Here is a 27838-nt window from a genome sequence, read left to right as displayed (position 1 = left end):
AGAAACTATACGGAGTCAGTAAACTATTCAGTAACATCGCTGGTGTTGCTCTGCTAGGTTCATGCAACAATAATCTCTTATTTTTGGATAATATTTACATTTCTGTATGGCTGTATTGCGTGGGCCAGTCATGCCAACAATACTTCTGCTTCACTTTCAGAAAAAACGAATGCAAACATAACGCTGCACAACGCTGAAGGTCAAAATGACCGACTCTCCAAGAACAATCACCGTGACAGCGAGACGCCGCCCAGTATCTGTGCCGGTCTGTGTCACAGGACGTCGTGGCCACATGAGTTAAATTACACAAATTGCAATGCTCAGCATAGTTTCAATGAACAGAGACGTGTTCTGACACAAAGCCAGAGCTGTGTGTGTTTGTGCTGCCTTCAGCACGCCGTCACAGTGCTAATTAAACACTCCCACTGGAGCACAATAATGCATGTTTCATTCAGACGTAAAACAGTCAAAAACAAAGGATGAATATTACACAAAGTGCCAGAGCACCAAGCGCCATGTCACTGACACAGTTTATGTACACGGAATTCTTGAATTGTTGCAGAATCAGGTACAAAAATGAGAAAAAATGAGTAATGATTTACAGCATTTGTGGAAAAAACAGACACATGCATTGCAAATGGTTCCTCCCGACCTCCCCCAGGTTGTGTTTTCTTTTCATTGTCGAATCATTACTCATCAGACAAAGAGAGAGAGAGAGTAGCGTCAGTAGAGAAGTCTGGTTGAGAAGAATTAAGTTAGTCTGTCTCTCTGTGAGAACCACAACTCAAAATATAAGACAATTCTCTGGGATGTCGGTTATTGCCCAAGAAGGAAATGATTATATTTTGATGGTGATGCAGACATTGATCCAGAATCAGATTAGTTTTGTTTTTTGATGATTGTGCTCCTCTGGTTTTAAATGTGGTATCATATTGATCTTCTCTTCTGTAAAAAACTACTCCTCTACTTGCTGTACTCAAAATTCTCAGTCATTGCTCCTGTTTTTCTATACTTTGACAATTCAAATTTACTTATATATATATACATATTAATATAGGTTTTTGTTTGACCCTCATTCATACTTTTAACTTTTAATTTTCTTCATGTCACTTTGTTGACATGGGTTAGGGTTATCTGTATCTGTGTGATCTGTACTGCTTATTTACTGAGTTAAGATCAGGGGTTTCAAACTCGCGGCCCTACACTTATTTAAAATGATTAAATTCAACATTTTATTATGTATACGCCTATCTGGTGTGTTTTAATTACAATTGTATACATGTATACATGTATATTTGTATTTTTGTATACATGTTTTATTTCTGTCTGTATCTATCAAAACACACACTTTTACTTTGAAATGGTGTGTGATGTCGTCCTAAATATTTGTAATTGCAACATCATGATGGATTATCAAGATATAATTTTAATTTTGAATCAATGAAGTGTTCATTTTTTACGGAGCTCCCGAAGTGACATGAGAAAAAAAAAGACGAACAAAAAACAAAAATTAATTTTAAGTTTCCAAAAAATATGAAAAAAAAATAAAAATGTAATTTGTTTTTCTTTTTTTTTTTGAAACTCGAGATCTCAACTTTCCAAAAATTTCACATTTTTCTTTTTTCACATTCTTTGTGAAATTTTTTTTTGATTTTTTTTTTTTTTCGAATTTCTTTTTTTCATATTTTTTGGGAAACTCGAGATCTCGACTTTGAAACTCGAGATTTCACTTTTTTTTTCTCATGTCACTTCAGGGGCTCCGTAATTTTTCCCTAATCGTTGGGCTTTCCACTTCAACTGACCAGACTAGAAGTTCACTGGACCCCAGGCCATTTTGAGTTTGAGGTGTTGTGCAGTTGTAGCCCATCGATCATCTCAGGCTTGTTGAAAAATGAGGAAAGTAAAAGTTGGTATTGAAGTGTATACTGTCTGTCTGTGTCTTGGTGGAGATTGAAGATGTCATGGATTGAATTGACGCTGAGTTGCTCTGTGTTCACTTGGCTGCGTCTGCTCTGTATGAGCGGAGAGAGCAGTGGGAGAGGGAGGGGAGACCGAGCAGCGCAGCAGCGGGCAAACCAACCACCACCACCAGGCTCACAAACCCAGGAAAATACGCGAACTTAGCTGCTATACGCATTTTTTTTTAACTTAGCTTTAAGACATGCTTTTTTATAGACAAATATAACGCTGCGAGGGTCCGGGCAACGAAGCTGTGTTGTTTTGGGAGCCCACGCGAGACGACTGGAAACTCAGGAGGAAAGAAAACAACAACAGTGGGAAAAGGACGAGGATTACACACACACACACACACACAACCGTGACAATAAAACAACACTCCCCGACAAGTGGTCTCTGTGGTGCGGAGGCTGAGATCCGGAGGACACAAGGAAAACTATTTGTATGTTTGTTGATTCGTATTTTTGTTCCGGACGTTTTTATTGTTCGTTTCCAAAGTGCGTTTCTGTGTGAACTTTAAACTCAGGAAACAATGAAGACATAGCGAGCAAGAACTCATCAAGTGTTTCGACGCTGCTAGCCATCCCGCTAGCATTAGCATTAGCGTGGCTATCTCGCAAGCGAGCGAATGCGAGGCAAAGCTAACGCCCGCTAGTGCAGCTAAGTAAGCTAAGTTAGCTTCTCGGCTAACGTTAGCTGGGCTAGCTAAACGCGTTTTTGTGGAAAAAAACTTTTAGTGTTGTTTTCCTGGAGCCCAAACACTGAAGGAGTGTTGTAAGGACAGAGGGGAAGGGCAGGACCCCTTCTGGACTTTTTCCCCTCTACGCATTTCCCCAATATGATGGCAGCGGAGGTCAGCAGTGAGGATACGGGCTCGGTCACGACAGGGACAGGGGTGGCAGGCGTAGGAGGCCCGGAGACGGCCCCTTTCCCCTACTATCCCAAGTCGAGCATAGTGCGTGTCACTGATTTGGGGCAAGGACCTGCAGCGAACCTCCGCCAACCTCAGAACACATCACCGGACTCACTACCGGATATGAGCATGGTCTATCCCGTGGCCGGTGGGGATGTGACCGGGCCAGTGTTGACCACACCAGGGAGTGGCGGACCAGGAGGTGGACATTCGGGTTTCCAGGGAACAAGCTCAGGCACCGTGGGCGGCAATTGCTGCTCTCCCATTTCGGAGGCTCCAGCTAGCCGGATTTCACCCACATCAACCGGCCAGGATGGGCCCACTGTCTTCCCACCTCTGCCACCTCCTCCTCCCCCTCCTCCAGGCAGCGGCGGCGGCGGCACTCTGGATGAAAGCGACATGCAGGATGGACCGGAATACGAGGAAGAAGAGGTGGTGTTTCCCCTCTCTGCACCTCCCACCAACCAGTAAGTATTCTACCAGTAATAACTGCGTCCTCTCCATTTGGCATTTAGAAATCACACTTTTTCCCAAGCATCCTGTGTTTTCTGCAGGGTTTCCTTTCTTCCTGCTGCCATGATGCATGTGATACCTGACTTGTGTCGATTGGTGCAGATCTCATTTGTAACGTGAGCTGGCACGCGCTGATATCTTCAGTCATGATCTACATTTATAGCCTACAATCACTGCTCCATGTCCTGGGGACTTTTATAACCTCATAACTAAACAGTGCATTGCATATCTATTTGACATGTATAAACTTATTACACTTAACAAAGTGCCTTTTAGTCATACAGTGAGTTTCTAATGAACCTATTACTTCAAAAATATTACGAATTATAGCATTAGAAAGTATATGAATAGATTAACTGATCAACTAAAACAGAAGGAATATGTATAACAACTCCATTGGTTTGTCTGAAAGGAGTGGGAAGTATTAATACTTTACATGTCAATGATTATGTTGTAAATCCCATCAACATTTAGGTGGCATTGTTTTTGTTTACTTAGTGTATTATATTGTGTGTCATTTTCATAATACCGTTGCTACTGTGATGCTTCATCACACAAAAATACAAGTTTCCTCAAATGCACTTGAAGGCAAGCTTTCAGTTCTTATTTTCAATGTTTCTTCAGCCATTTCTTTGCATCAGAGCAAATGTTTAAATTCCAAACTGATAGATGGTACTGACACGAGATAAATATAATTTAATGCAAGACTTTTGCACAAGACGTCTTCAGATATGCTCAAAAGCTCTGCCTTCAAAAACTGCCTGCACACACTAATTGCAAATAAAAAAAACAAATGCATAATTTATGAGAGCATAAAACCTAAACATCTCACATCAGACGGACACAGGAGAATTAAATAATAATGTTTAGTGCTGGGTGGTATACCAGTTCATACAGTAAACTGCTATTTACTTATTTTTTAATTATATGAATATCATTTTTTTTGCACGAGCCCTACCCCTCAGCTCCTTGGTTGCTCGGAGCATTTATCCCACCAATCTGCTCCAGGTTTTTTAAGTTGAAGAATCCACTTCTGAAACTTTTTGTAGGTGCTTCTTGGTTCTTGTTTTCAGTCATACTCTAAACTGTTGCAGCCACTTGTAATCGAAATACTACAGATAATACTGATTTTTATAGATCCTTCAGCAAAGACACCTTTGCATTTTGTAATCTACAGTGTGATTTATCAGTTCTTTTACAGTGGGCTCTTTACAGCCCACTGAATAACCTGTTCTTATGTCGGTGCAATAGACGTGTCACTATTTGAAGTGAAAGATTGTGCTCTTTCATGCAACATGAGGAACAGATAGAGGCATAAATAAAACGCTCTTATGAGCGTTTGTTGTTTGTTTGTTTAAATAAACCTGAATGAGAATATTAGTAAATTAATAGAAGCTAGGTTAATGCATCCTAACCAATGCATTTTCATAACCGATTCTGTAATTATAGATATGCATGTGAATTTATGAGGTATTCACACATGCACATGTCAAATCCTGTGCGAGCGCGCTTGTGTTGTAATAACCCAAATACAGGCCTCCCATTTGTTACAGTCTCATTAGAGAACTGCTGAGCTTTGTCATTTCTGGCCCTCATACTGTGAAATATGGAAGTGACTGGGCTTGGAGTGTGGATTCAGCTCTTATTTTAGGAGCCACCCTACATCTCCCTGTCAGATAACACAGGAAGTGGAAGGCCGGCGTTTCACCAGTTTTGCCTGTACTGGCAAAGAGCAGCCGAAGACCAGGCGACAGGATAAAAGAACATTTTATAATGATATAGTTTGATATGAAGATCTCAAATGTCTTGTTTTGTCCACAAACCAAAATGATTCAGTTTGAATAATTTCTTTGTTATATGGAACAAAGAACATTTTCTACTACTCAAGTTGCTTTTGGATGTTGTTAATATTGTGGCAGTGGTGACAAATAGAGTAAAGATTGGGCCCTGTTTAAGGTAAAAAATAGTGTTTCCTAAGGACACCACCACCTCCACACCTACCATATTCCCTTGTTAGCAGACATTTAATAAGAGAAAGGTTTAGAAGTGAAAAAACCTGGTCGATCATCAGCTTGATGAGATAAACACTTCTTGCTCCCACTGTCCCTGTGCTGCTGTTTATGCACAAATATATCCTTACTCAGGTCTGACGGAGCTGGTTTTGAGATCAAGGAAGCAGTGTACAAATCATGTTACTTATTTTCTGTTCACAAAGGCCAAATAGAAGCAGAATAGAATAAAAACAAAACACCAGAAGTACTGTAGGCTTGCAAAGTGTTTGTCATTATATTGTTGTGTTTTTGATTATTCTATATTTTATACAAACTTTAAGCAGTGCAGAGCATAAATGTTTTAAACAATTCATATGTAAGTTTTAATCCTTGCATTAGATTATAGTATTTGATATTTGGCATGGTATCTCATGCGTTAATGCTCCATCTTGTTTAAAATCTATAAAATATTGAACCCAAACACGACAAATAAAATTGAATGGGACGAAAAATCACGAGTATATACCGTACATCATCCTGCCCTACTGAAACGATAATCATTTATTCTTTATCTGAGAAATGTCCCTGGCAAACATCTGGCTAAAAATAGCCAAATGCTCCATATTGTATGTGTGTGTTTATTGTAAGAACACCTGCTACATTAGCTGTATGAGCAAGGCCAGACACAAGTTCTCTACTCGGGACTCAGCTGAGCCTTTATTCATCTTCTTGTCTGGAGGACAGCGATGACTCTTGAACAGGAACGTAATAAGTTACTGCCTTTTCTGATGACCCAGTTTAAACAACTGTACGTCACTCTAGATTCACTGTGACACACTCTGATTTTATGTCAAAAATAATGACGCTGTCTGTCGCACAGGTATTGCGGAATCTGATATATTGTGTTTAATGCAAAATAAATTGACGTAGCTAAACAATTTGGCCTGCAGGCAATAAAGTAGTAAACCTCATGGCCTGCAGTGTTTGGCACAAAACTGACTCCTCTTGTGTCACAATATTTATCCCGACATCCAGCTGCATACACTGTGTGTAATACAAGACATTAATTAAAAAATTTTTTTTGCCTGCATTTGCCACTGGCTGTTTTGTCTTGACAACAATAAGTATTAAATTCACAGCTGAAGGCCACATTATAATTCTCCGACTGCGTAACCACGGAGACCACTCGAGCCTTCATACTTCTGCGTCGTGGACGGATACGCACTGCAATTTCCCGCCCGATCAGTAGGGGTCGCTGCGCAAGGTTGTTGTGCTTTTGGCTACAGTGAGCAATGGTGTCCGAGAGAGTAAGAGAGAGAAAGACTGTTGTCGTTGAAGCAGTGGCTGTTTCTCACTTTTCTGTGTCATGGAACGCAGTTTTAAGATAATTTGAGGCAATTGGCCATTTAGAGTCTAAACGTGTGGTTTGTGTATTAAGATATGACGTATTTATAGTTTGGCAGCGACGTTGTCAGCGGTGATAAGCTCCACCTCTGTGGACGCTCGGTGCACACTGTGTAACCTACGCAGAGCACTTTACGCAGGAGTATAAATTGGGCTTGAATCTCACCCTGCCCTCTCAGTTGTGAAGCTGTGTGCTTTCTGTAATCGGGCTCCACAATCTTATATTCTTTTTAAGTTATGTCAGCAGCCTGCAAAGTGTAAATTGGACGAGTGGTGGTGGAAAACTTCCGTACTATTGAAAGTGGTCTCTGCGAGTGTTGCACACTGATGGTAAAAGCTGAACTCTGCATGTCAGCAGAGTGCAGCAGAGCGAAAATGTCTCGGAGAGCGAGGGATAAACAGCATTTGCATTCGTTCGCACCTCTGCACACGAGGGTGCCGTTCACAAACAATGCAGACGCGTGATAAGAAATGTTCACTTGTGGTAGCTCCGTGAAGAGAAGAGGGCAAAGATTGCTTATAGTGTTCCTGTAGAAGACTCTGGCCCAGTGTTGGAGATTAAACAAACAGCATGTTGGGAAATGAGAAGTTGATTTCGAGTTTCCACGAAGATTAGCGAGGATTTCAGGTCGTAAAGCGTTTCCCTGCAGAGGTGGCGTCAGGAGGAATGGGAAAGGGGCTGAAGAAAACTTGGATTTAAAAAAAAAAAAAAAAAGTCAGCGGCTATGTAAATGAGTTTACCAGATTTAGCAGTCGCCTGTGGAAACATCTCTGTAAGTGTCAACTCGACACCCACGCTAACGCTAACATATCGTGTACAGTAATTGAGACAATGAAGTTCTTAAATGGCATGGGGATGATTTTCACATAGTTTATCTCGGTTATTCTCTGGTCTCGGCCAAAATGTTACAACACTTTTATGAGACAGGAACATTTAATTAGTTGTAAATGAATGAATTAATCCTCTTTTGAGAATACCAAAGGATTCCATGGTGGAAGTAGACGCTTTATTATTATACGTTGGCTATGTTTATTCACCTGTTACTAGGTGAATAAAAATGCCATTGTTAAGTTAAGGGAGCCAACAAAAACAGATCTATTGTTTCCTAGTAACTGAAGTTTTTATATTTATTTTGTATCACTGTTATGTTTTCAAATTAATTTAATCTATTTAAGGAATCGGTTGATGTAATTTCTTTGCCAAGCCTTTTAAAATGCACGTCTTTATATTATAGAAATGTACTAACTTGCAAACAGAACTATGATTTTTGAGTACAAATACTCACACCTTATTTTTTCTACCTGTGAAGGTAGAATGTCTTTATTCTTTCACTGGTTATTTATTATACAGATTACATTTACTCAGGTATATGAACATGGTATTTACATTGACTTGTTTTATTGCTGCCCAACCCCATCAACGTCAGTTTACTACACACACTGAATGAAACACCAATCCCACTTTGATTGGTGTAATAACTGTGCTGTGCATTGATAAGGGAAAGTCTATGGTTTCCATGCATTTTCAATGCGTTATGCAATGTCCTGTCATGCCCTTCCAATACCCACACTGCCCTTTTCTCTCCTACATCCTGTTTTCAAGACTTCTGAGCCACTCACTAACAGGATCCTCAGAAGCATTTCAGTTGTGTTTGACAATACCCAGGATTTTTTTTTGACGTGAATGACTTGTCACAGGTCAGAGACTTTGCATTGAACAGTGTCAGGTTAGGCTTAGGTATTACTGCACTAAGGAAATTACTTCCTGTACTGAAAGTATAACAAAAGGTGTTTTAACGGTGATGTTACTGCATTGACATTTATAAAAACCGTAACTGGCCGCTCCCGCGTGCAGCAATCAGAAACTCAGGAGGGATATTTTATGAGTACGTGACAGTGAAGCCTATCATCGCTGATGTAATGATGTTATTTCAGGGAAGCTGATTCACAGCAGGAAGGTCGATGTCGACTTTGGTCCCCGTGTGCCTGGTTGGGCATTGAAATGATGATGGTTGGTTAGTATTCGGGCTGAATCTCAAAGCTGAAGATGCATGGATGCACCTTCCCCCCCGTCTCTCCATCTATTTGGGTTAGGTTTGCCCCGGCATGCGTGCTGTCGCTCTGAGGGTAACAAGCTGTGGCAGTGTGTAAAGAAAAACAAAACCCATCCATGGCTGCTGTGTCCTCTACAACTCTACAAAACAATCTTCTTTCTGTTGGGGAAAATGTGATCGTTCAGGGGTCATAATTTGCATCGTATTTGTTTGGTCAGTTTGTTATTGTATAAAGGCCACATTATACTTCTCTGACTGTGTAATGCGTTATCCGACTGCGTAACCACGGAGACCCATCAAGTTTTCATACTTCTGCGTCGCAGTGACGGATACGCGCTGCAATTTCCTGATCAGTAGGGGTTTCTGCGCAAGGTTGTTGTGCTTTTGGCTACAGTGATCAATGGCGTCTGAGAGAGAGAAAGACTGTTGTTATTGAAACCGTGGCAGTTTCTCACTTTTCTGTGTCACGGAACGCAGTTTTAGGATAATTTGAGGCAAGAAATTGGCCATTTAGAGTCTAAACGTGTGCTGTGTGTGTTAAGATATGACGTATTTATAGTTTGGCAGCGACGTTGTCGGCGGTGATCAGCTCCGCCTCTGTGGACGCTCGGTGCGCACTGTGAGCCGGCACAGAGCAGCGTTAGCTCGGCCTGTCCTGAGGACCAATCGCAGCCCTTGCCATCTCCGTTGTCCCTTGACGGAGTGATGGACACTTAAAAAAATATTTTGTGCAGTCGGAGACGACGCAGAGCACTTTACGCAGGAGTATAAATTGGGCTTTAGCCACAGTTTACATTGAAGTCTGAGGTGTTGAAACCAGTTGGAAACTTTCAGGGTGAAGCCAGGTGTATATGAGCTCTTTAAGGTCACAGGGGTTTGTGGCTTGTTTGCACTAATGTATGTCTGTATGCGAGTGTGCAGGGAGTTATGCCCATGTGTGTGCACAGATGCCACTCCCCTTCCTACCCTTGCTGGCCCACTGCTTCAAACACCAATAGGCAGAATGCTCACGATGCGTAGCTTCATGAGAGGGAGAGAGAGAGAGCACAGAGTAAGAGAAGAATTAAGTCAGAAGACGATGAAGTGGGATAAAGACTGCAGGGCTACAGTCTGTCTGTGTCTCTGAAAATGGACAGGATAACAGAATGGGACGCCGTCATCCAGTTTTCCTCAAATTAGTTGGCACAACTTGATGTATGTGGGGGTAGCGTCTTACCTAGCGGATGTTCCTCATTAATCCCAGTGAGGGGAGATGACTTTATCGGGGCGGCTGCGGGGTCACATCACCACCACCACCATCATCATCATCATGCCTTGTATGGATTCAGAGCTGCTGCTGCTTCTGCTGTGCTTTCCACATCGGAGCTCACAGATTTTCTCTGGCCAGCAGCTGTGTCAGTGGAGTGGGTGTACCTTGTGAGACCACGGGACACAGCGCGGGGAGATGCAGCACAGAGCGAACTCGGCGTAAGTGGGTCATGAAATCACCCTGCAACTTTTGTGTTGTTTTCTCTTTTTAATGGGCTAGCAAAAAAAAATCTGGCTATTCGTTTTTAGTTTGGAGTCAGATGTCAAAAATATTGTTTCCCTTAATAATAATTAATTGAAAAATTTAGCATACACGTGGGAATTAGCGAAGGTCATCATCCAGTTGCAGTTGCATGGTTACATGTGATGACAAAAAACCTATTTATTGTACTTTAAATTGAAGCGTGTACTCGGTAACCCCCTGGAGAAAGTTGGCAGCTCGACTACAGCAATGCAATATTTCATTTCTCTTTTATACTGATGAGAGCTGACGGTACAGTTGTAGAGATGTACGAGTTCAGCAACATCCATCAACAAAGAGAGACATGCTGGAGAAAGAGAACTCACAACTGACAACTAATACAAATAATACATTTTCTGCTTACCTCATTTTTTTTATTGAAGATGTTAATTGTATTACTGGCTTCTTATAATTTATATAGATTATGTGCAGTGGTCCGTTAACCGAGGCTTAATAAATGGTTACATCCTGCCAAACCCAGTCTGGGTTTCATTACTTAAAAAAAAAAGTTATATTTAAATGATTCAGGTCAATGGGGTTTATGGTGTCCTCATTTTGGTAACTGTAGCTTATTTACTGTGTGTATATGTTATATATATATATGTGTGTATATATATATATATATGCGTGTATATAAATATGCATTTGTGCTGTGCCCCGTTTTGAGAGGCTCTATTAATTAAATTTTCTTACAGCTGTAGCTCAGTAAGAGCCCTGAGTAAGCAAAACGACCAGAACACTCAATTTTACAGTTGACGTGATTGTATGTAATGTATTATTTTGCAGGGACAGCTCAATTAAGTAGTTTAGAAAATTATATTAGAAAAATAAGATCTCTTTTACAAGTGATGTCCCAGTGTCCTATTCAATTTAGATAATCAACCTCAAGCCCTGACGCCCTTGATTAATATATACTGTATGTAATGTATGTGTCATACATTAATTTAAACAATTTGACTGAACTGATAAAGCTCTCAGGGACGTTGGGACAGTGAAACTGTGAGTGACTCATCGCACACTTTGATGTGGTGCTGTCACAAAGCCTGGACGCACAGTGTGAGGCACATCTACGTGCAGTGGTTGTACGTCATGCTTTTTTCGTTTCTGCACACAGGTTAGCTGCTCTCTTAGGAAACGGAAGTCTCTCTCACCTTCATTTCTATGTCTGTCACATACGTCACAAACACAACAAGTCCCACGCCGTGTTTCCTGAATTATTTTAGGACCGATGACCGGCACAGAGGAGTATTTAGAGTTTTTAAACATATGTTGTTTATGATTTTGAAACGCGAGCATGCAAAACAGCATAAACTCCACAGCACACGCAGGCTTCCTTTGTGAATAATATGCAGAAGATCATAGACGCAGCCATCGTGCACTGTGTGGTCCTGATCTTAGAGGTAGTTGTGACCTGGTTCGTCTTGATTGTGAGAGAGAAATGCTTTATCCTGAGTTCAGTGTCAGTGGAGCAGAGAGAACCACGACGTCACTGTTCATGTACTGACATGATGAGACATTCCTCCAGCTAATAGTAGAACTGTGTCCCGTCACTGAGCTCATGGTTTAAGCTTTTCTGGGTGGTTTTATCCAATCAAACCCCATATTATTATTGGCAACAAAATACAAATACAAATATTTTAAACTTTTGATTTAGATCTAAAATAGAAACCTTTACATGGACTTTAAACGCTGTTTCATTAGTACTTAGCTTTGTTCTCTCCCTGTATGTTTGACGGTTGTTTTTGTATTCTGTATTTATGTACATATTAAGTATTATTATTTAACCAAATTGAGTCACTGTGGAACAAATACTCGTGGCAATTAACAGCTACCTTAACCTGAAAAAACAATAAAGTAGCCTTTTCAGCTTGTAATCCGGTTGAAAAGATTTCAGTGCCCTGTAGAAACAATACTTTTTTTTGCAGCATATGCACCTGCTTGACTCAATTAATGGCAAAACACGGTCTTCATTTTACCTGGTGTGTAATTGAGGCACAGAGGAAGAGCAGTGGTTATTTAGTGTTGCACTTTGTTAGCTTAATGTCTCCAAACAGTAAAATATCACCACACTACCCTTTAACAAGTTTTAAATAATTGGAGGAGCCACATAATTCACAATAATAAATGAATTTGAATTTGAGGCTTCACATCCTTCCAGAATAAGACAGAAGTGCTGGTAAGATGAACTTGTCAACTTCCAGGGGAATTAACGGTTTGGTGATATTACACAAGTTCCTATTGGTGCACCCTAAACAACACATGGTAGGTGTTTTATGTGATGTATAAGCTTTTATTTGTTCCTCAATTTGCAAGCTCATTGTGTGCAACAGGTTGTGTGGTTAGTTCACTCTTATTTTCTGTATTATGTCTGGTGATGGAATTAGCCTCAAAAACTCATCAGGACAGCAGGCTTTGTTGGTTGAGTGAGTGCAACTTTAGCACCTATAAGAAGTGGCTGAGGGTGGGATATGATACAAAAATCATCAATAATCCAATCCTTCCAATGTTAAAAGTATTGCTTTTAACATAACCATTGCTCTCTGTATGGCTAATACTATTTTAATTATATTTCAAAGATTCATAGATGGTTCAGAATTAGCTAAAATTTGTATCCCATCAAACGTGGTTTGCAGAGAATTGCACTCTCTGAAACTCCTCTCTCAACAGTCCTCTCTTGTCCTTTATGTTTCTATGATTCCCCTTCATTTTTACTTCCTCTGTCTCTTAAGTACTGCTTGGCTCCACTCGTCCGTTGCTCCTTTTCAATTCTCCTATCACCCAAATCCCCTGCACGGACACTTGAGAGCTCCCTCTCAGCGTTTGCCAATGTTGTCTGTGATTAGAGTCCTGATCGTGTTTTCTTTACAAATACAAACCTGTACTCTCTTAAACCAGATGGTAGCCCTTAAGGTCTCCTGTGTAAAAAAAAAAAAAGGCTCCTGCGGGGCCTCATTCATCTGCTGGATGTTTTTTCCAGTCGCTGCCCTCTCTTCCGAGAGGCACCACTGGCCTAAATTTGGAAAAGCGTGTTAATTTTTTACCCCAGCTCGCACGGCGATGTCAAATTCAGTCTCACCTGCTGAAATTTTAACCAGTGTTTCTCCTTAAGGCTTGTGTTTAAATCAGAGAGAAGTGAGACTTTAATAGGTCACTGAGAAGTAAAAAATAAAAGCTTTTGGATTAGACTTTTATGTGCCTTCCTGTGGCTGTTTATTTTAGAACATGTGACCTGCTCCTTCTGTCTGGGTTGTACTCTGCATGACGTTAGGCAGTAGAATTCAATGAAGGTATTAAAGGTTTAATTTGTTTTTAATCAATCAAGGTATTAATAATCATCATATATTTCATTAGATGCATGTACTTGCAAGTCATTTACTTAACCGAGTCAAAGACCTGGCATCTGGGGAGTGGATGCACGGTTTAATTGAAGTCTTTTGTGTATTATTATTATTATTATTGTGACTGTGGCTTAAACACAAAACCCAACCTCCTTCCTCTCCATCCATCTCAGGTGGTACCATGGCAAGCTAGACCGAACCATTGCTGAGGAGCGGCTGCGTCAGGCCCGGACCCCTGGCAGCTACCTCATCAGGGAGAGCGACCGCCGGCCCGGTTCCTTTGTCCTGTCTTTCCTCAGCATGACCAACGTGGTCAACCACTTCAGGTGAGACGCAGAACGTGCATCATGCATCCTAAAAAAATAGTTTCTTGATCCTCACAATGCTGAAACATGTGTTTTCATCCATTCGTGTTTTGCTAACCTAGCTCTCTGTGAATGAATAGTCAGAGTAGTTTGTGGCACGACTCTTTCATGTTTGTATTTTATAAACTCACGTGAGGCACTGAAATTGAATGTAACGCATCGTTTCACAATGAGGAGACGGCATGCTCCTGCCATCCTCAATTACAAGATAAAAATAGGGGGAATACAGAAGTTATTCATTACCTGACAACCAACAGGACACACACACACACGACATGAGCACATTCTGAATGATTTGTCATGCTATTGCAGACAATTTTGTCCAATGCGTGTCACTGTTTTTATAGTGCATTAAACTCTTAGACCCTTGACTCTGCATTTGTGTGCAAGGTTGCACGGTCCTTAGCGTTTATACCATGTGTGGAGGTGAACTTGAAGTATAACAAAGATGGCAGTACACTTGTCTAGCAGCAATACTATAGAGCAGGGGTTCTCAAAGTTTTGATACCTGAGGGCCAATTTAGGAACCCAACATTGGACTGAGGGCCGCCAAAGGAAAAAAAACAGAAAGAAATCCCATTTGTAATAATTTTAATGACCAGATTGCAGTTCTACAGTTTAGCGTTAAGTAATACGTGTTAATATAATGTAATTTAAGCGTTAATATAATAACGCTTTAGAATGTACTGGGTAATTACCCAGTATTTTGGCCATTGTTCTTACCTTATAATTCCAGGTTAATACCAAGTAACACATTTCTGTTACAATATATTTACTGGGTAAATAGCTAGTAATTGGGGGCTGTAGCTACCTGCTTATTACCAGCTTATAACCCATTAATACACTAAAATTCACCATATAGAACCCAGGTAAATACCCAGTATTTTTGTTTACACTTATTGGTCTGTATCCAGTAATGTCCAATAAACATTTAATAAGCTTAGTAGCTCCTGGATTAAAACTATCAACTGTAATTCATTGCGGGCCGTCAGAAATGTTTCTGCGGGCCACCATTGGCCCGCGGGCCGCACTTTGAGAACCAATGATATAGAGTAATTTATATATTTGCACTCATATTACAAGACAAATAAAGCATACAAGTCATCTCCAAGTCGTCCCATCCTCCATAGATGCTGTGCCTTTTGTTGCATTTATTGCACACCGTTAGATTTGTTGTTTTTATCAATGCTATAATAACCATACAGTATAAGTATTTCTCAAAACTTTAACTGGAACATATCCAGAAATGTGGGAATGTGTATGCAGTTTTATAATAACACAACTCACTAAAAAACAGCTAGTATAGGTTCAAGTGTCAACTATTTGTGTGATCCGCCCTTATATACTCGAACAATCGCGCAACCCTGGCTCTCACAACGAGGCCGGGGTTATTCCAGACATGCTCGGCCATTACACACACACGTCAAACTCACTGACAGTTTGGCAATATGTAAGACCAGCTTTCACTCACATCATTCCGCTCCAAATGCCAATGATCACAGAATTTGACAGACATAAAAACAAGAAATCTGCTGCTGCGGCTGCAAGTGATCGACCTGCTGCGAGTCCTGATTATACAGGTTTGTGTTCAGGGAAAAACGCTGACGTTTTCTCCAGGAATTAATTTTTCCTCTTTAAGTAACAATGACATCATCTGGCTCAGTCACAGCGGATTAATGCATGTCCACGAGGACACTGATGCTGGAAGGGGGTGGGGGTCGTGAGTGAATTATGCACATAGGGTTAATTGCACAACATATGCACTACAAAACGCTGATGTCCTTAGATCATATTTACAGCAAACGAGTGACAGTACAGTACACTGTGTATGTTGTAAGCTCTCAGTCAGAGCTTTGGATTAGTAGCTTGACAATGGGACAGTGCTTTCACATGTGATTATTGACTGTTGTAGTTAATCTGGTTCACACATTAAAAGCATCATCCGTGGTGTAGATATTTCTGTGAGCTCTGTTTCATCTGCAGTGTTGAGACATTGATGAAAAAAGAACGTTGACGCAGTGTCGTGCTGACAAAGGAACAAGTGTCGAACAGTGTGCTGTTGTTGTTTAACCTGTATGTTAAAAATAACCGCGATGTTTTCTTTCTTAACAGGATCATCGCCATGTGTGGGGACTATTACATCGGAGGCCGGCGGTTCTCTTCTCTATCAGACCTAATTGGTTACTACAGTTATGTGTCTTGCCTGCTAAAAGGAGAGAAATTGCTATCCCCTGTGGCGCCCCCAGAGGTGAGACTTGACTTAATGGGAATGTACATTACATGGAATCATTTAAATTTGAAAAAGTTTTCCCCTACTTCTTCCTCTCCTTGGGGCTTTTCCCTCAGGGGTCAGCACTGCAGATCATCTGCCTCCACCTGGTTCTCTCCCTTGTGTTGCATGTCCTCCTTCACAGCATTCATGAAGTTTTCCCCTACAATTTCAGATTACTGTAAACTCTAACTATTTCTGGATTGACATGAACTACCTTTCGCCCCCTTATTATGTGCTTCATTGTTTTTGATTGTTGATCAGCCATGAGGTGATCATAATTAAACCTAATATTCTCAAGTATTGTTCAGTAAAAGTAAAATCTATAGTGTGTTTTTAACATTAAGGAATTCCTACATCGCTTAAAATATCCCTTTAACATCATTGCAGTGTCAGAAACACGGATTAATGATGAAAAAGGCACAGTTTTTTGCCTGGGGGGGTACAAGCTTGTCTGTGTTAACAGGAGAAGCAAAGGTGGTGGAGGAGTGGCCCTGTTCATCGACAACAACATCGAATTTGACATTGTGCAAAATTTATCCGAAGCCGTTGAACACTTATTGGAATGTGTGACAATTTAAATTTGTGTGCCAAAAGGTAAAAATGTTGTGGTAAGCTGTGTTTACTGAGCACCAGACTCAAAAATAGAAGATTTCAGTGAATATATGGGAAAAAAGTTCTCAGAACTTAGCCAGAAGAGGGTGTTTATCTGTGGTGATGTAAATATTGACCTACTCAACCCAAAACAGAATATGATGATTGATGACTTCACTAATACCTTGTATGTGATGGGGTTTTAACCTCTCATTACGAGGCCGAGCAGGATTACGACACACAGTGCTACCTTAATCGATAATATTTTCACTAATATCATAGAGAATAACATAACAAAGGGAATTCTGGTCAATGGTTAAGGCTATATTTACATTGATTTTTGTTTTCCACAGCCTGTTGAAGACAGGAGGAGAGTCAGGGCCATACTTCCATACACCAAAGTGCCAGATACTGATGAGATCAGGTGAGTTTCTGTGTTTCTTGTACACCGTTTTCTTATCTGACCATAAATCTCATTTGACTCTGGCTTGGTCGCAGGCCTGCTCTTCTCCTCACATTAGCCTTTAAAGAACCTCATCTGATTTGTCAATAAAAACTGGTCTTGCCTCTGTTCTTAAGCACACGCACTGATGATCCCAGCTCTCCCTGACTTCCTGAATCTGATAAACATCTGTCTTAAGTCTGGCAGGCCTCAGTCTTCATTCATTCGACAGAGAGCCGTGCAATGTGTACCTCGCATGTTATGAGTCAAAGAGGACACCTGCTGGCGGAGTTATAGTATTACAATAAATGCACCAGTTGGAAATTGTGTTCAGATCAATTGTGATTGCTTTTGAAACCTTAAATGCCCACTTTCAACTCCTTGTATCTGCAGCTTCCTAAAAGGGGACATGTTTATTGTTCACAATGAACTGGACGACGGCTGGATGTGGGTGACCAACGTTCGCACCGAGGAGCAGGGTCTCATCGTGGAGGATCTGGTGGAGGAGGTGGTAAGAGGAGAGGGAAAAGATTTTGTAAATCTGTAGTTGAAACGGACGAATGGAAGGGAGGAGTCAACAAAGTATCTAGACTTTTGATGTAATAAAATGAACAATAATGCATTTCTCCTATTTGTTTTAGGGGCGAGAGGAGGATCCACATGAGGGAAAAATGTAAGTGCACTGAATTTACTTTTTAAATGTCCAGTTTTTTACTAAATGCCCATGACCCTATGTAAGAAGTTTTAAATTGAGATAAATTGCTTGCTTTTTATTTTTAATAAATAAATAGTATATCATGAAAGAGTAGATAGATGCTGTTGTTGTCAGCACAACTTAAACATCTGCATCTTTGCTTTCCTCTCCGTTGCTCTTGTTCTGATCTCCTACAGCTGGTATCATGGAAAGATCACCAAGCAGGAGGCCTACAACCTGCTGATGACAGGTACCATTGCAGCGTTATCACCGCGGCGTCATCATCTTCCATGCGAGCGTGCATTTAAACCCTTCTTATTCTCCCTTTCAAAGTTGGTCAGGTGGGCAGTTTTCTGGTCCGGCCGTCAGACAACACACCCGGCGACTACTCTCTCTTTTTTCGCACCAATGAAAACATCCAAAGGTTTAAGATCTCCCCCACGCCCAACAACCAGTACATGATGGGAGGGAGGTACTACAACAGGTACATGTGGCAAAGTTGGCTGGATCTTACATGCATTTTTTTTTTGTGCGTGTATTTTGACTCTCAGTTGCTGACGTGCTGCATCTTGTTTGCCTTTATCTCTCTCTGTGGTAGTGTTGATGACATCATCGAACATTACAAGAAAGAACAGATTGTCGAGGGCTACACCTTGAAAGAACCAGTTTCAGTGCAGGTAGGTACAGCTGTGGTGGTGTTACTGAGACTGTGAGTCTTTGGGTGAATTCCAATTCCTTGCTTGACCCTCAATCTCAAAAATGCTCTCCCTCTAGTCCAAGTGCTGTCCCGATTCTCAGACAAATTAAGTTGAGGCCAAGTTAAAGGGCTGCATCGCCCTCAATATTGAGATTTTCCGACACCACCCTTGGGTGCAAGGGCTACCCAGAATGCATTGCGTGTTTTCACATAACAAAGATGGCGTCGAAAGCAGCGAAGCGAGTGCGATACAAATGAAGTATTTTCTTTGTTAATAGAGATATAAAAATGATGAAAACCATTGTATTATCTTAGTTTAGGCCCATATTATGGATTACTGACGTCATTGTTGCGTAACATTTATTTTTATTTTACGATCTTTTGTCAATAGTCGGCCGGTGTGGTTTACTTTTCAATAAGTCGTGGTGTGTGGTAACTGTCAGCTGAATATTTGTATGAGTATCATCTTATAACTAACTGACAACCTAATAACTTGACTGAAATAAAATAATAAATAAATAATAGTAACGTAAAGGTCTTCTTCTTCTTCTTTTTTGGAGTTGACAGACTGGACGCAGCTTTGGCGTTATTCTGCCCCCCACAGTCTGAAGACTTATCTGCATTTAACGGGTGTCCCATTTCTAAGTGACAAGATAACCCTCAACACTTGGTTTTGAGGGCCAGTTAAGATTGAGGGTTAAGATAGGAATTGGAATTGGCCCTATATCTTTGCTAAAGTGGATGAATGTTCCCCTGCCTTTTTATTATCTATAATTGAGACTCCCTAAATCTCTCTGCTCTAATACACATTTGTTAAAATGCCTTTGTGGAATGATAATATACTTGATTGTCTTTGTTATTATTCACTGTAGCACCAGGAACAAGTATTGCCTGATACAGTGGACGGGAGAGAGATTTATAACACTATAAGACGGAAAACAAAAGACGCTTTCTACAAAAACATTGTAAAGAAAGGCTACCTCCTGTTCAATAAAGGTGTGTGGAATTGTGTTTTTCATTAAACCAAATTCAGTTAATTGTTTTTTTGTTGTCAGGTCAGTCGAAGTCTTTAAACTTTAACTCTGGTTCTTTTAGGTAAAGGCAAACGGTGGAAAAACCTTTACTTTATCCTGGAAGGCAACGACGCCCAGCTCATCTATTTTGAGAGCGAGAAGAGAGCCACCAAACCAAAAGGGCTGATCGACCTGAGCGTGTGCTCCGTGTACGGTGTTCACGACAGTCTCTTTGGCAGGTGAGATGGCAAAACCTTTGAGCTTGGACTAATTGTGTATAGTTGAGATTCCATGCAGAAAAATGAACGAGTAATGTGAAACAAACTACGTGATGCCTGGGAAATGTGAACTCCCAAATCTCTGGCTCACAAAAGAAAACCACAAAGACTGACGTGAACCAAGATCCCAAAGAAAATCACTTTTCCAGAAGCAGAACGTGCTGCAAATCAATAAAAAGACGCCTCTTGCATCTTAAGCTGTGTCAGCACATTCAGTCCTTGAATTTGAGGAAATTGGCCCTGGAAGGTCCTTGAAAAGTCTTTGAATTTGATGTCAACAAACGTGTGGGAACCCTGAATAATATACTGTATGAAATCATTCCAATAATTTTCAAATATCTACTTGTTTTTACTTTGTTTTAGGCCAAACTGTTTCCAGGTTGTTGTCCAGCACTTTAGCGAGGAGCAGTACATCTTCTACTTTGCAGGAGAGGTTCCAGAGCAGGCACAGGTAAGAAGAGGAAGAACAAACTTAACTGACATTTCCTATAAGTTAAATTAGTTGTTTCTTCCATGAAATAAATAAGTATGGTGGAATGTTTTAAGTGTTTTATTAACTGGGTCATTTTTTTAAACAGGATTGGATGAAATGCCTTCAAAACTTCTGCAGTAACCTAAGGAAAACCACTCAGCCCACAACCAACAAGAGGCTCAGACAGGTACGTACACACACCAGCAGTCACTGTATGAATTCAGACCATTATTTTCTCTAACTGTATAAATCAACATGTGTAGTTGAGCACTGATTAAACTGAGCGTAACTGATAAACGGTGATTTAGTTGAACTGTGGTTTCTTAATGAACCTCAAAGTTTTACACTCATCTCATTATAACAGAACATCTCATGCGCGGTTGTTTTGCATCATGACTTAATTGGCGAAAGGTCGTTATCTCACTCGCACACAAACACACCAGACAACGCTGTTGGACTGGCTGCAGAAATACCTCAGCATCAGTGGGCTAACAGACCATTAAAATAAATCCATTCACTTTTACTGTCCTCAGTAACTCAGCGTGAACACTGCGCAGATGTCAGGGTGCACATAAAGAGCACACCGTGACTCTCATTTTTGTTTTGAAGTATTTGTACCATTGTGTCACGTATATTTAGTTTTATCTTTTATGTCTTGACATTTTCTAAATGATTTGTAGATTGTTCCCTAACCTTATCTGTCGTTTTCCCTCAGGTGAGCAGCCTCGTTTTGTACGTGGAGGAGGCCCACAAGCTGCCAGTCAAGTATTTCAACAGTCCGTACTGTAACATCTACCTGAACAGCGTCCAAGTGGCTAAGACGCATCCCAGAGAGGGCCAGAACCCCGTCTTCACAGAGGAGTTCATCTTTGAGTGAGTCTTTATCCGCATTCATGTGTTTGACTCTTCGTATTCAGAGATCTGAGGAGTAACCGAATGTTTTCATGTTGTTGTTGTTGTGGTTTCAGCGACCTGTCGAGTGAAATCAACCGATTTGAAATCAGCCTGAGCAACAAAACAAAAAAGAGCAAAGAAAGTGACATCTGTAAGTACTCGTCAAACTTATTCTATTCACATTTCCAGTGTTTTGAGAGCCATTAACGTGAGATTAAACGATCCCAGAGTGAAACAATCCCAAAACTCCACCCTGTTTGTGTAGAGATAGCAGCAGGATGATCATCTTCTTCTTATATTTGAATCAGCTAGAGCTGAAACGATTAATCGATGAATTGATTATTAATCAATTACTGAATAAATCACCAACTTTTTCGATAATCGATTAACCGGTTTGAAGCTTTTTTCATGATTAAAACAAGATTTCAGATTGTTTTAACTTCTTAAATAACACATAACAAAGAAATCATTAAAACTGAATCATTGTGGTTTGTGAACAAAACAAGACGTTCGAGAACATTGTCATTTCCAGCTTTGACAAACACTGACAACGTTTTTTTAAAATTTTCTGACATTTTATGGACCAAACGATTCATCGATTAATCAGGAAAAAAATCGACAGATTAATCGATTATGAAAATAATCGTTAGTTGCAGCTCTTGAATCAGCACGTCGTCTTATACACTACAGTGTTTAGAATGAAAACATTTCCTAAAAAGTTCAGGGACACCTTTTTAAGAATGAGAAAGAGAAAAGACTGTAGAGGGAAAGTTAAAGCAGGCCTTAAATCAAAGCAGCAGCTTGGCTCAGAGGGCACATTATTACCCATTGTTATGTAAATGCATCAATGGCTGAGGCTCCTGTGAATTGTTGCTGCCACCCACACACACACACACACACAGCACAAATCCAAGTTTGGTAGCAGAGAAAACTCATAACTCACCTTTGTCTCCCACCTTTTCCTCTCTCAGTGTTTATGCGCTGCCAGCTGAGCCGTCTGCAGAAGGGCCAGATGATTGATGAGTGGTTCCCTCTCAGCTCCCACGTTCCCCTGAAGGGCATCGAGCCGGGCTCCTTACGCGTTCGTGCTCGCTACTCCATGGAGAAGATCATGCCTGAGGAGGAGTACAGCGAATTCAAAGAGGTCACAGAGTGCTTTTGATTGCAAATAAAAAATCCCTTCCTCTGCTTCTCAGTATGGTTCACTTAAATATAACAATGATGTTGTTCTTTGCAGATGATCGTGCAGAAAGAGTTCTACGTCATTTACGCACTGGCCCACGTGTGCGGTCAGGACCGCACCTTACTGGCAAGTCTCCTGCTGCGGATCTTCAGACACGAGAAGGCAGAAGCTCCGTTACTCAGGACACTGAATGACCGAGAGATCAGCGTGGAGGGTGAGCAAAACACACGAACGCACGCACATCTATGAAACGCCGGCGTCTTTCATAGATCGTCGTCATGTCACAGTTCTCTGCTGCTCGTGCTCTGTTACCAGACGAGGCCACGACCTTGTTCAGGGCGACCACACTGGCCAGCACTCTGATGGAGCAGTACATGAAGGCCACGGCCACGCCGTTCGTCCACCACGCGCTCAAAGACACCATCCTCAAGATCATGGAGAGCAAACAGTCGTGTGAGGTGAGACACTCGCTCACCTACAGCTGAAACTACTCATTAAGGAGCTTTATTTTCATGATTAAAACAAGATTTCTGATTGTTTTAGCTTCTTAAAGGGACACTGTGTAGTATTTATGGGTTTATATGAACCCAAAATCCACTTTTTTATACATATTATGTGCTCCTGCATTGTCTAGTCGCTGTATAATAGTTTTTGTTTCATTTTCGTAGTGTTTCAAAAAGTCATGTAAAATAACATGGTCACGGGCCGCTGTTGCATAGCCACTGTTAGCAGAGAGACACCATGTTTCTACCGGAGCCTGTAAGGACAAACGCGAGAGAACAAATCAAGCGTCGCTTTACTTGTAGCAGAAGTCCCGCCTCCACTGACGGAGCAGATACAATATACAAAAGACACACTTATACATCTGAATAAATACTAGAACCTCATCTGCTGACACAGAGAAAGACGACGAGGACGACATTTTACCGGCTGAGGACACCGTAGCGCTCAGGGAAGGGAGGGGGTGAGCAGAGGAGCAGTTCGTTGTTGTAAATTTCAGCCCCTCCTCTAGATGTCACTATAAACCACTTACTAAGTGTGAATCTTTTCTTCGTTTCTTTGCTCCACACAAACAAAGAAATCATTCAAACTGAATCATTTTGGTTTGTGGACAAGTTCAATTTGAGAACATTGGAATTTCCCGTTTCGGTTTCGTTTGAAAAAGTTTTCTCAGAGTTTATACATTCGCTGAGATGAATGTCTCATGATGATGATGATGATGTGCGTTTATCTCACTACGGTCGCTCTTTCGTGTCCTCTCTCAAAGCTGAACCCTTCCAAACTGGAAAAGAACGAGGACGTGAACTTGAACCTGGCTCATCTCCTCAACATCCTGTCCGAGCTGGTGGAGAAGATCTTCATGGCCGCTGAGATTTTACCGCCGTGAGAACACAGTTTATACACTGGCCGAGCTCTGTTGTTCTCGTCTTGTTCATCATTTGATTCACTGATTTTTAAACCAGAAATCTCAGTTAACCCATGGACGTGTCTCTTTAATGAACCATTCAGGACGCTGAGGTTCATCTACGGCTGTCTGCAGAAGTCTGTGCAGCAGAAATGGCCCACGAACACCACCATGAGGACGAGAGTCGTGAGGTAAAGACACACATTTATTTTCTCATTAGTCTGTGTTCACCTTTTAATCCTTTATTATTTTCTCTCCCCAGTGGCTTTGTCTTTCTAAGACTGATCTGTCCTGCCATCCTCAACCCCAGAATGTTCAATATCATTGCTGGTGAGCATTCACACACATTCACAGGGTATCCGCGGGGTCTTAAAAAGTCTTAAATCCAATAATTTGAATTTAAGGCCTTAAAACGCCTAAATTCTCCTAAAATCTCATGAAAGGTCTTAAATACAAATTTTAAAGGTCTTAAAAATCTATTAACGTGACTTTTATTTAAAACATGCATAAACTTCAGTCTCACTTTGAAATGTTTCTGTTTTTGAGGATGCGATAACAACAATAACTACAACACGGAACTAAAGTAGGTCACCTGTGCTGCCCTGTGAGAATTTATCGAGCACCGCTAGCTAGCGTGCTGTGTGCGCTCCGTGGTGTGTTATAGCTTAGCTTAGCATAGCAGCGGAAAACTTAATGAAAGCCCACATCTAAGCCGAATTGCAAGTTCAACGATTTGTGGCTCCAATTTTCCTTCATGTCTTTTGTACTTTTTAAATAATAATAATAATAATATTAAAGGCATTATATTTGAAGGCGCCTTTCAAGACACTCAAGGTCGCCTTTTGCCAGTACGGATTTGAAATGGGTCTTAAACTGTATTCATTATGGTCTTAAAAAAGTCTAAAAAAGTCTTAAATTTGACTTGTTGAGCCTGCATTCAGGCAAACCTTGTTGTTTTCCCTGTGTGAAAGTGAGTGTTTCACGCTGTGATCTCTCCTCTTAGACCCTCCGTCTTCAACAGCTGGCAGGACCCTCACACTGGTGGCCAAGTCTGTGCAAAACCTCGCCAACTTGGTTGAATTTGGTGCTAAGGTATGAAACGCCCGTCAAGAGAAGTGAGTGTTAAAAGTGTTCTTAAGGTTTCATTTCACTGACTTTTCGTTGGTGTGAATAGGAACCGTACATGGAGGGCGTGAACCCTTTCATCAAAAACAACAAACATAGGATGATAATGTTTCTGGATGAGTTAGGGGTGAGTTATATTTGCTGCTTTTTGTTTGAATTTGAATGAATATCGTGGTTTTAGATGGTTGGAAGTAAAGAAGCATGTGATTTGTTTGTTTTTATGGGCCTCTGGGAAATGATATATAATTATTTGACTATTTAAACTCCAATTACGATCCTGACGACAACAAATTTTTTTTCCTCGGTTTTACTAGAATGTTCCTGACCTCCCTGAAACCACAGAGCACTTTAGGACAGATTTGTCCAGGGACCTGGCGGCGCTGCACGAGGTCTGTGGCACGCACTCAGACGAGCTGCGGACGCTGAGCAACGACAGAGGAGTGCAGCAGGTCAGAGGCTCACACACACACACACACACTTCTTGTAGTTGCTGCATACTGAGGACCAGGTATAAGTGCTGACAAAGTGAGGACCAGAATTTCCACTTTATAAATCAACCCAATTACAAAAATCTACTTCATGAATGACATCTATAAAAAACTACTGGGTGCAGTACCATAACATGTCTGCAGGTGGAGCCCCAGAGCAAAAAGTGTGTGAAACACCAGGGCTGGAAAGCAGGGTTTTTGTACCAAATTGAGGAGCTCTGTTAAAAACAAGAGTATAGCATGTTTACAACCTAAGGAAGTGATTTCAATGAAAACAAAGTACAAAGACCGACCAAAATGTCCTCACTTTGTAAAAATGACCCCACTTAAAAACCCTCACTGGTCCTCTGTATGCCGCAAGTACAAGAACACACACACACACACACACACACTCAGCAGGATTTACACTACCGTTCAAAAGTTTGGTCTCGCCAATACAATTTTTGTTGTGTTTTCCATTAAAAGTCAGACCTTTATTCATCAAAAGAGTTGTAAAATGAACAGTAAATATAGTCAAGACATTGAAAAGAATAGAAATAATGATTTTTATTCAAAATAATAATTTTGCCCTTTCGTCAAAGAACCAGCCAAACTGTTTTCAGCTGTGCTAACATCATTGCACAAGGGTTTTCAAGGGTTTTCTGATCATCCAATAGCCTTCTAACGCCATTAGCAAACACAATGTACCATTAGAACAATGGAGAAATGGGCCTCTATACACCTATGTAATATATTCCTTTAAAAACCAGATGTTTTTACCACATTAACAATGTATAGCGTGTATTTATGATTCATTTAATGTTATATTCATTGAAAAAAAAGTGCTTTTCCTCAAAAAATAAGGAAGTGTAGTGGAGTTCTGGGTCTGTGGAGAGCAACTTCACTTTTCCACACGTGTACGCTCATACCTGCAGTTCCCGTTTGATTTCTCACTAAATTGCCCTCATTGGTGTCTTTGCATTTTTTAAAATTGCCAAACGAAGAGCAACCAGCTACTCTATATATAGGCGTTCTCACGTTCTTCTGCAGACGCTAGCAGGACGTAGAATGTAATGACCCTGGGTCTCAGTCGCTCTCTCCTCTCTCTCCACAGCATGTGTTGAAAAAGCTGCTGGCCATCACCGAGCTCCTCCAGCAGAAGCAGACTCAGTATGCCATGTCCAACAGCAACAGGTAGTACTGCACCCCCCCTCCCCACCACCACCACCATCACCACCACTCTCATCCTCCCATCCCTCCGTCGAGTCGAGTCTCCTCCACCGGAGTGCAGCACAGAGGAGTTGCCGAGCATGTTCTAGCCCTCATCACCATGGCAACCCCTCCACCACCACCACCCTCCCATCATGTCCTCGTGTGATCGCCCTGCTCCATCCCCACCACCACCATCTTTGTCCTGTTCACCACAGAGAGCTATGCAACAACAGCGGCCGAGTCCAACTGATGCAGTATTTAAAAAAAGAAAACAAACTCGCACCAGTGACTGAGAGCTGTTTGCACAAGAACATGCATTTTTTTTCCCCTTCATCAGAGACTGTGTTCATGAAACTGAAACTTGGGTACATTTCATTCCCTTCATCACGAGGGCCAAATATAATGATTTCAGAAGAGCTTTCTTTGTACCCACTTTGTGTTTGGATAGCACAGGTTGCCAAAGTGCCCCCCCCCCTCCCTTCTCCCCCCTCCCTTCTCCCCCCTCCCTTCTCCACTCCCCTGTTCTGGCTTAGTATGAGGAAACTGACATGAAGAAGCTGTTCTTTGACGTCCCCTTCTCTTTCTCTGGTAACTGGATTGTGAGCAATGATGCTTTTTATACTGTAATTAGTGACTGATTTATTTTAAGGTGATGCGCAAAGTGCTGAAACTTAGCATTTCTGTCTTTATTTGTTATTGTTGTTTTCCCTCTTTGTCTTTCTTTGGTTTCTAGATCGGAACTAAGTCTAAGTGAGAAAAGTATGGTTATTTTATATTAAGAATAAATTCTCTTGCTGGAATCATGAGTATATAAAGAGAGAGGAGCTGAACGTTTGTTTTTTTTGTTTTTGTTTGTTTCTCCCTCAGCTATCTTTTGATTATTTTGTTGTCCTTTTTATTTTGGAAAACTTCTGAATGCCAGACGACATGCATAATCAGAGAAACCAAGTAAAATGAAAGTGTTTACAAGAGTAATTTGTTTTTGGAATAGTACAGACTGTATGAGACAT

General features: G+C 41.0%; 1 protein-coding gene across 1 annotated transcript; it reads left to right on the top strand.

The window, feature by feature from the left end:
• The first annotated feature begins 1646 nt into the window (after positions 1–1646).
• LOC310938919 (ras GTPase-activating protein 1-like) lies at positions 1647–27838 on the top strand. Its single transcript, XM_083903553.1, has 25 exons — positions 1647–3336; positions 13892–14044; positions 16196–16331; positions 17300–17370; positions 17782–17899; positions 18030–18061; positions 18280–18332; positions 18416–18566; positions 18681–18759; positions 19652–19775; positions 19875–20031; positions 20434–20521; positions 20649–20729; positions 21258–21415; positions 21511–21587; positions 22408–22580; positions 22674–22833; positions 22935–23077; positions 23887–24002; positions 24129–24215; positions 24287–24354; positions 25028–25116; positions 25199–25276; positions 25464–25598; positions 26731–27838. The coding sequence occupies exons 1-25, from the start codon at positions 2795–2797 to the stop codon at positions 26812–26814; spliced, it is 3153 nt and encodes a 1050-aa protein (XP_083759679.1). The 5' UTR covers positions 1647–2794; the 3' UTR covers positions 26815–27838.

This window comes from Microchirus variegatus, assembly GCF_963457635.1.
Source record: "Microchirus variegatus genome assembly, chromosome: 17".
Classification (NCBI taxonomy): Eukaryota; Metazoa; Chordata; class Actinopteri; order Pleuronectiformes; family Soleidae; genus Microchirus; species Microchirus variegatus.
This window is presented reverse-complemented; position numbering and strand designations above follow the sequence as displayed.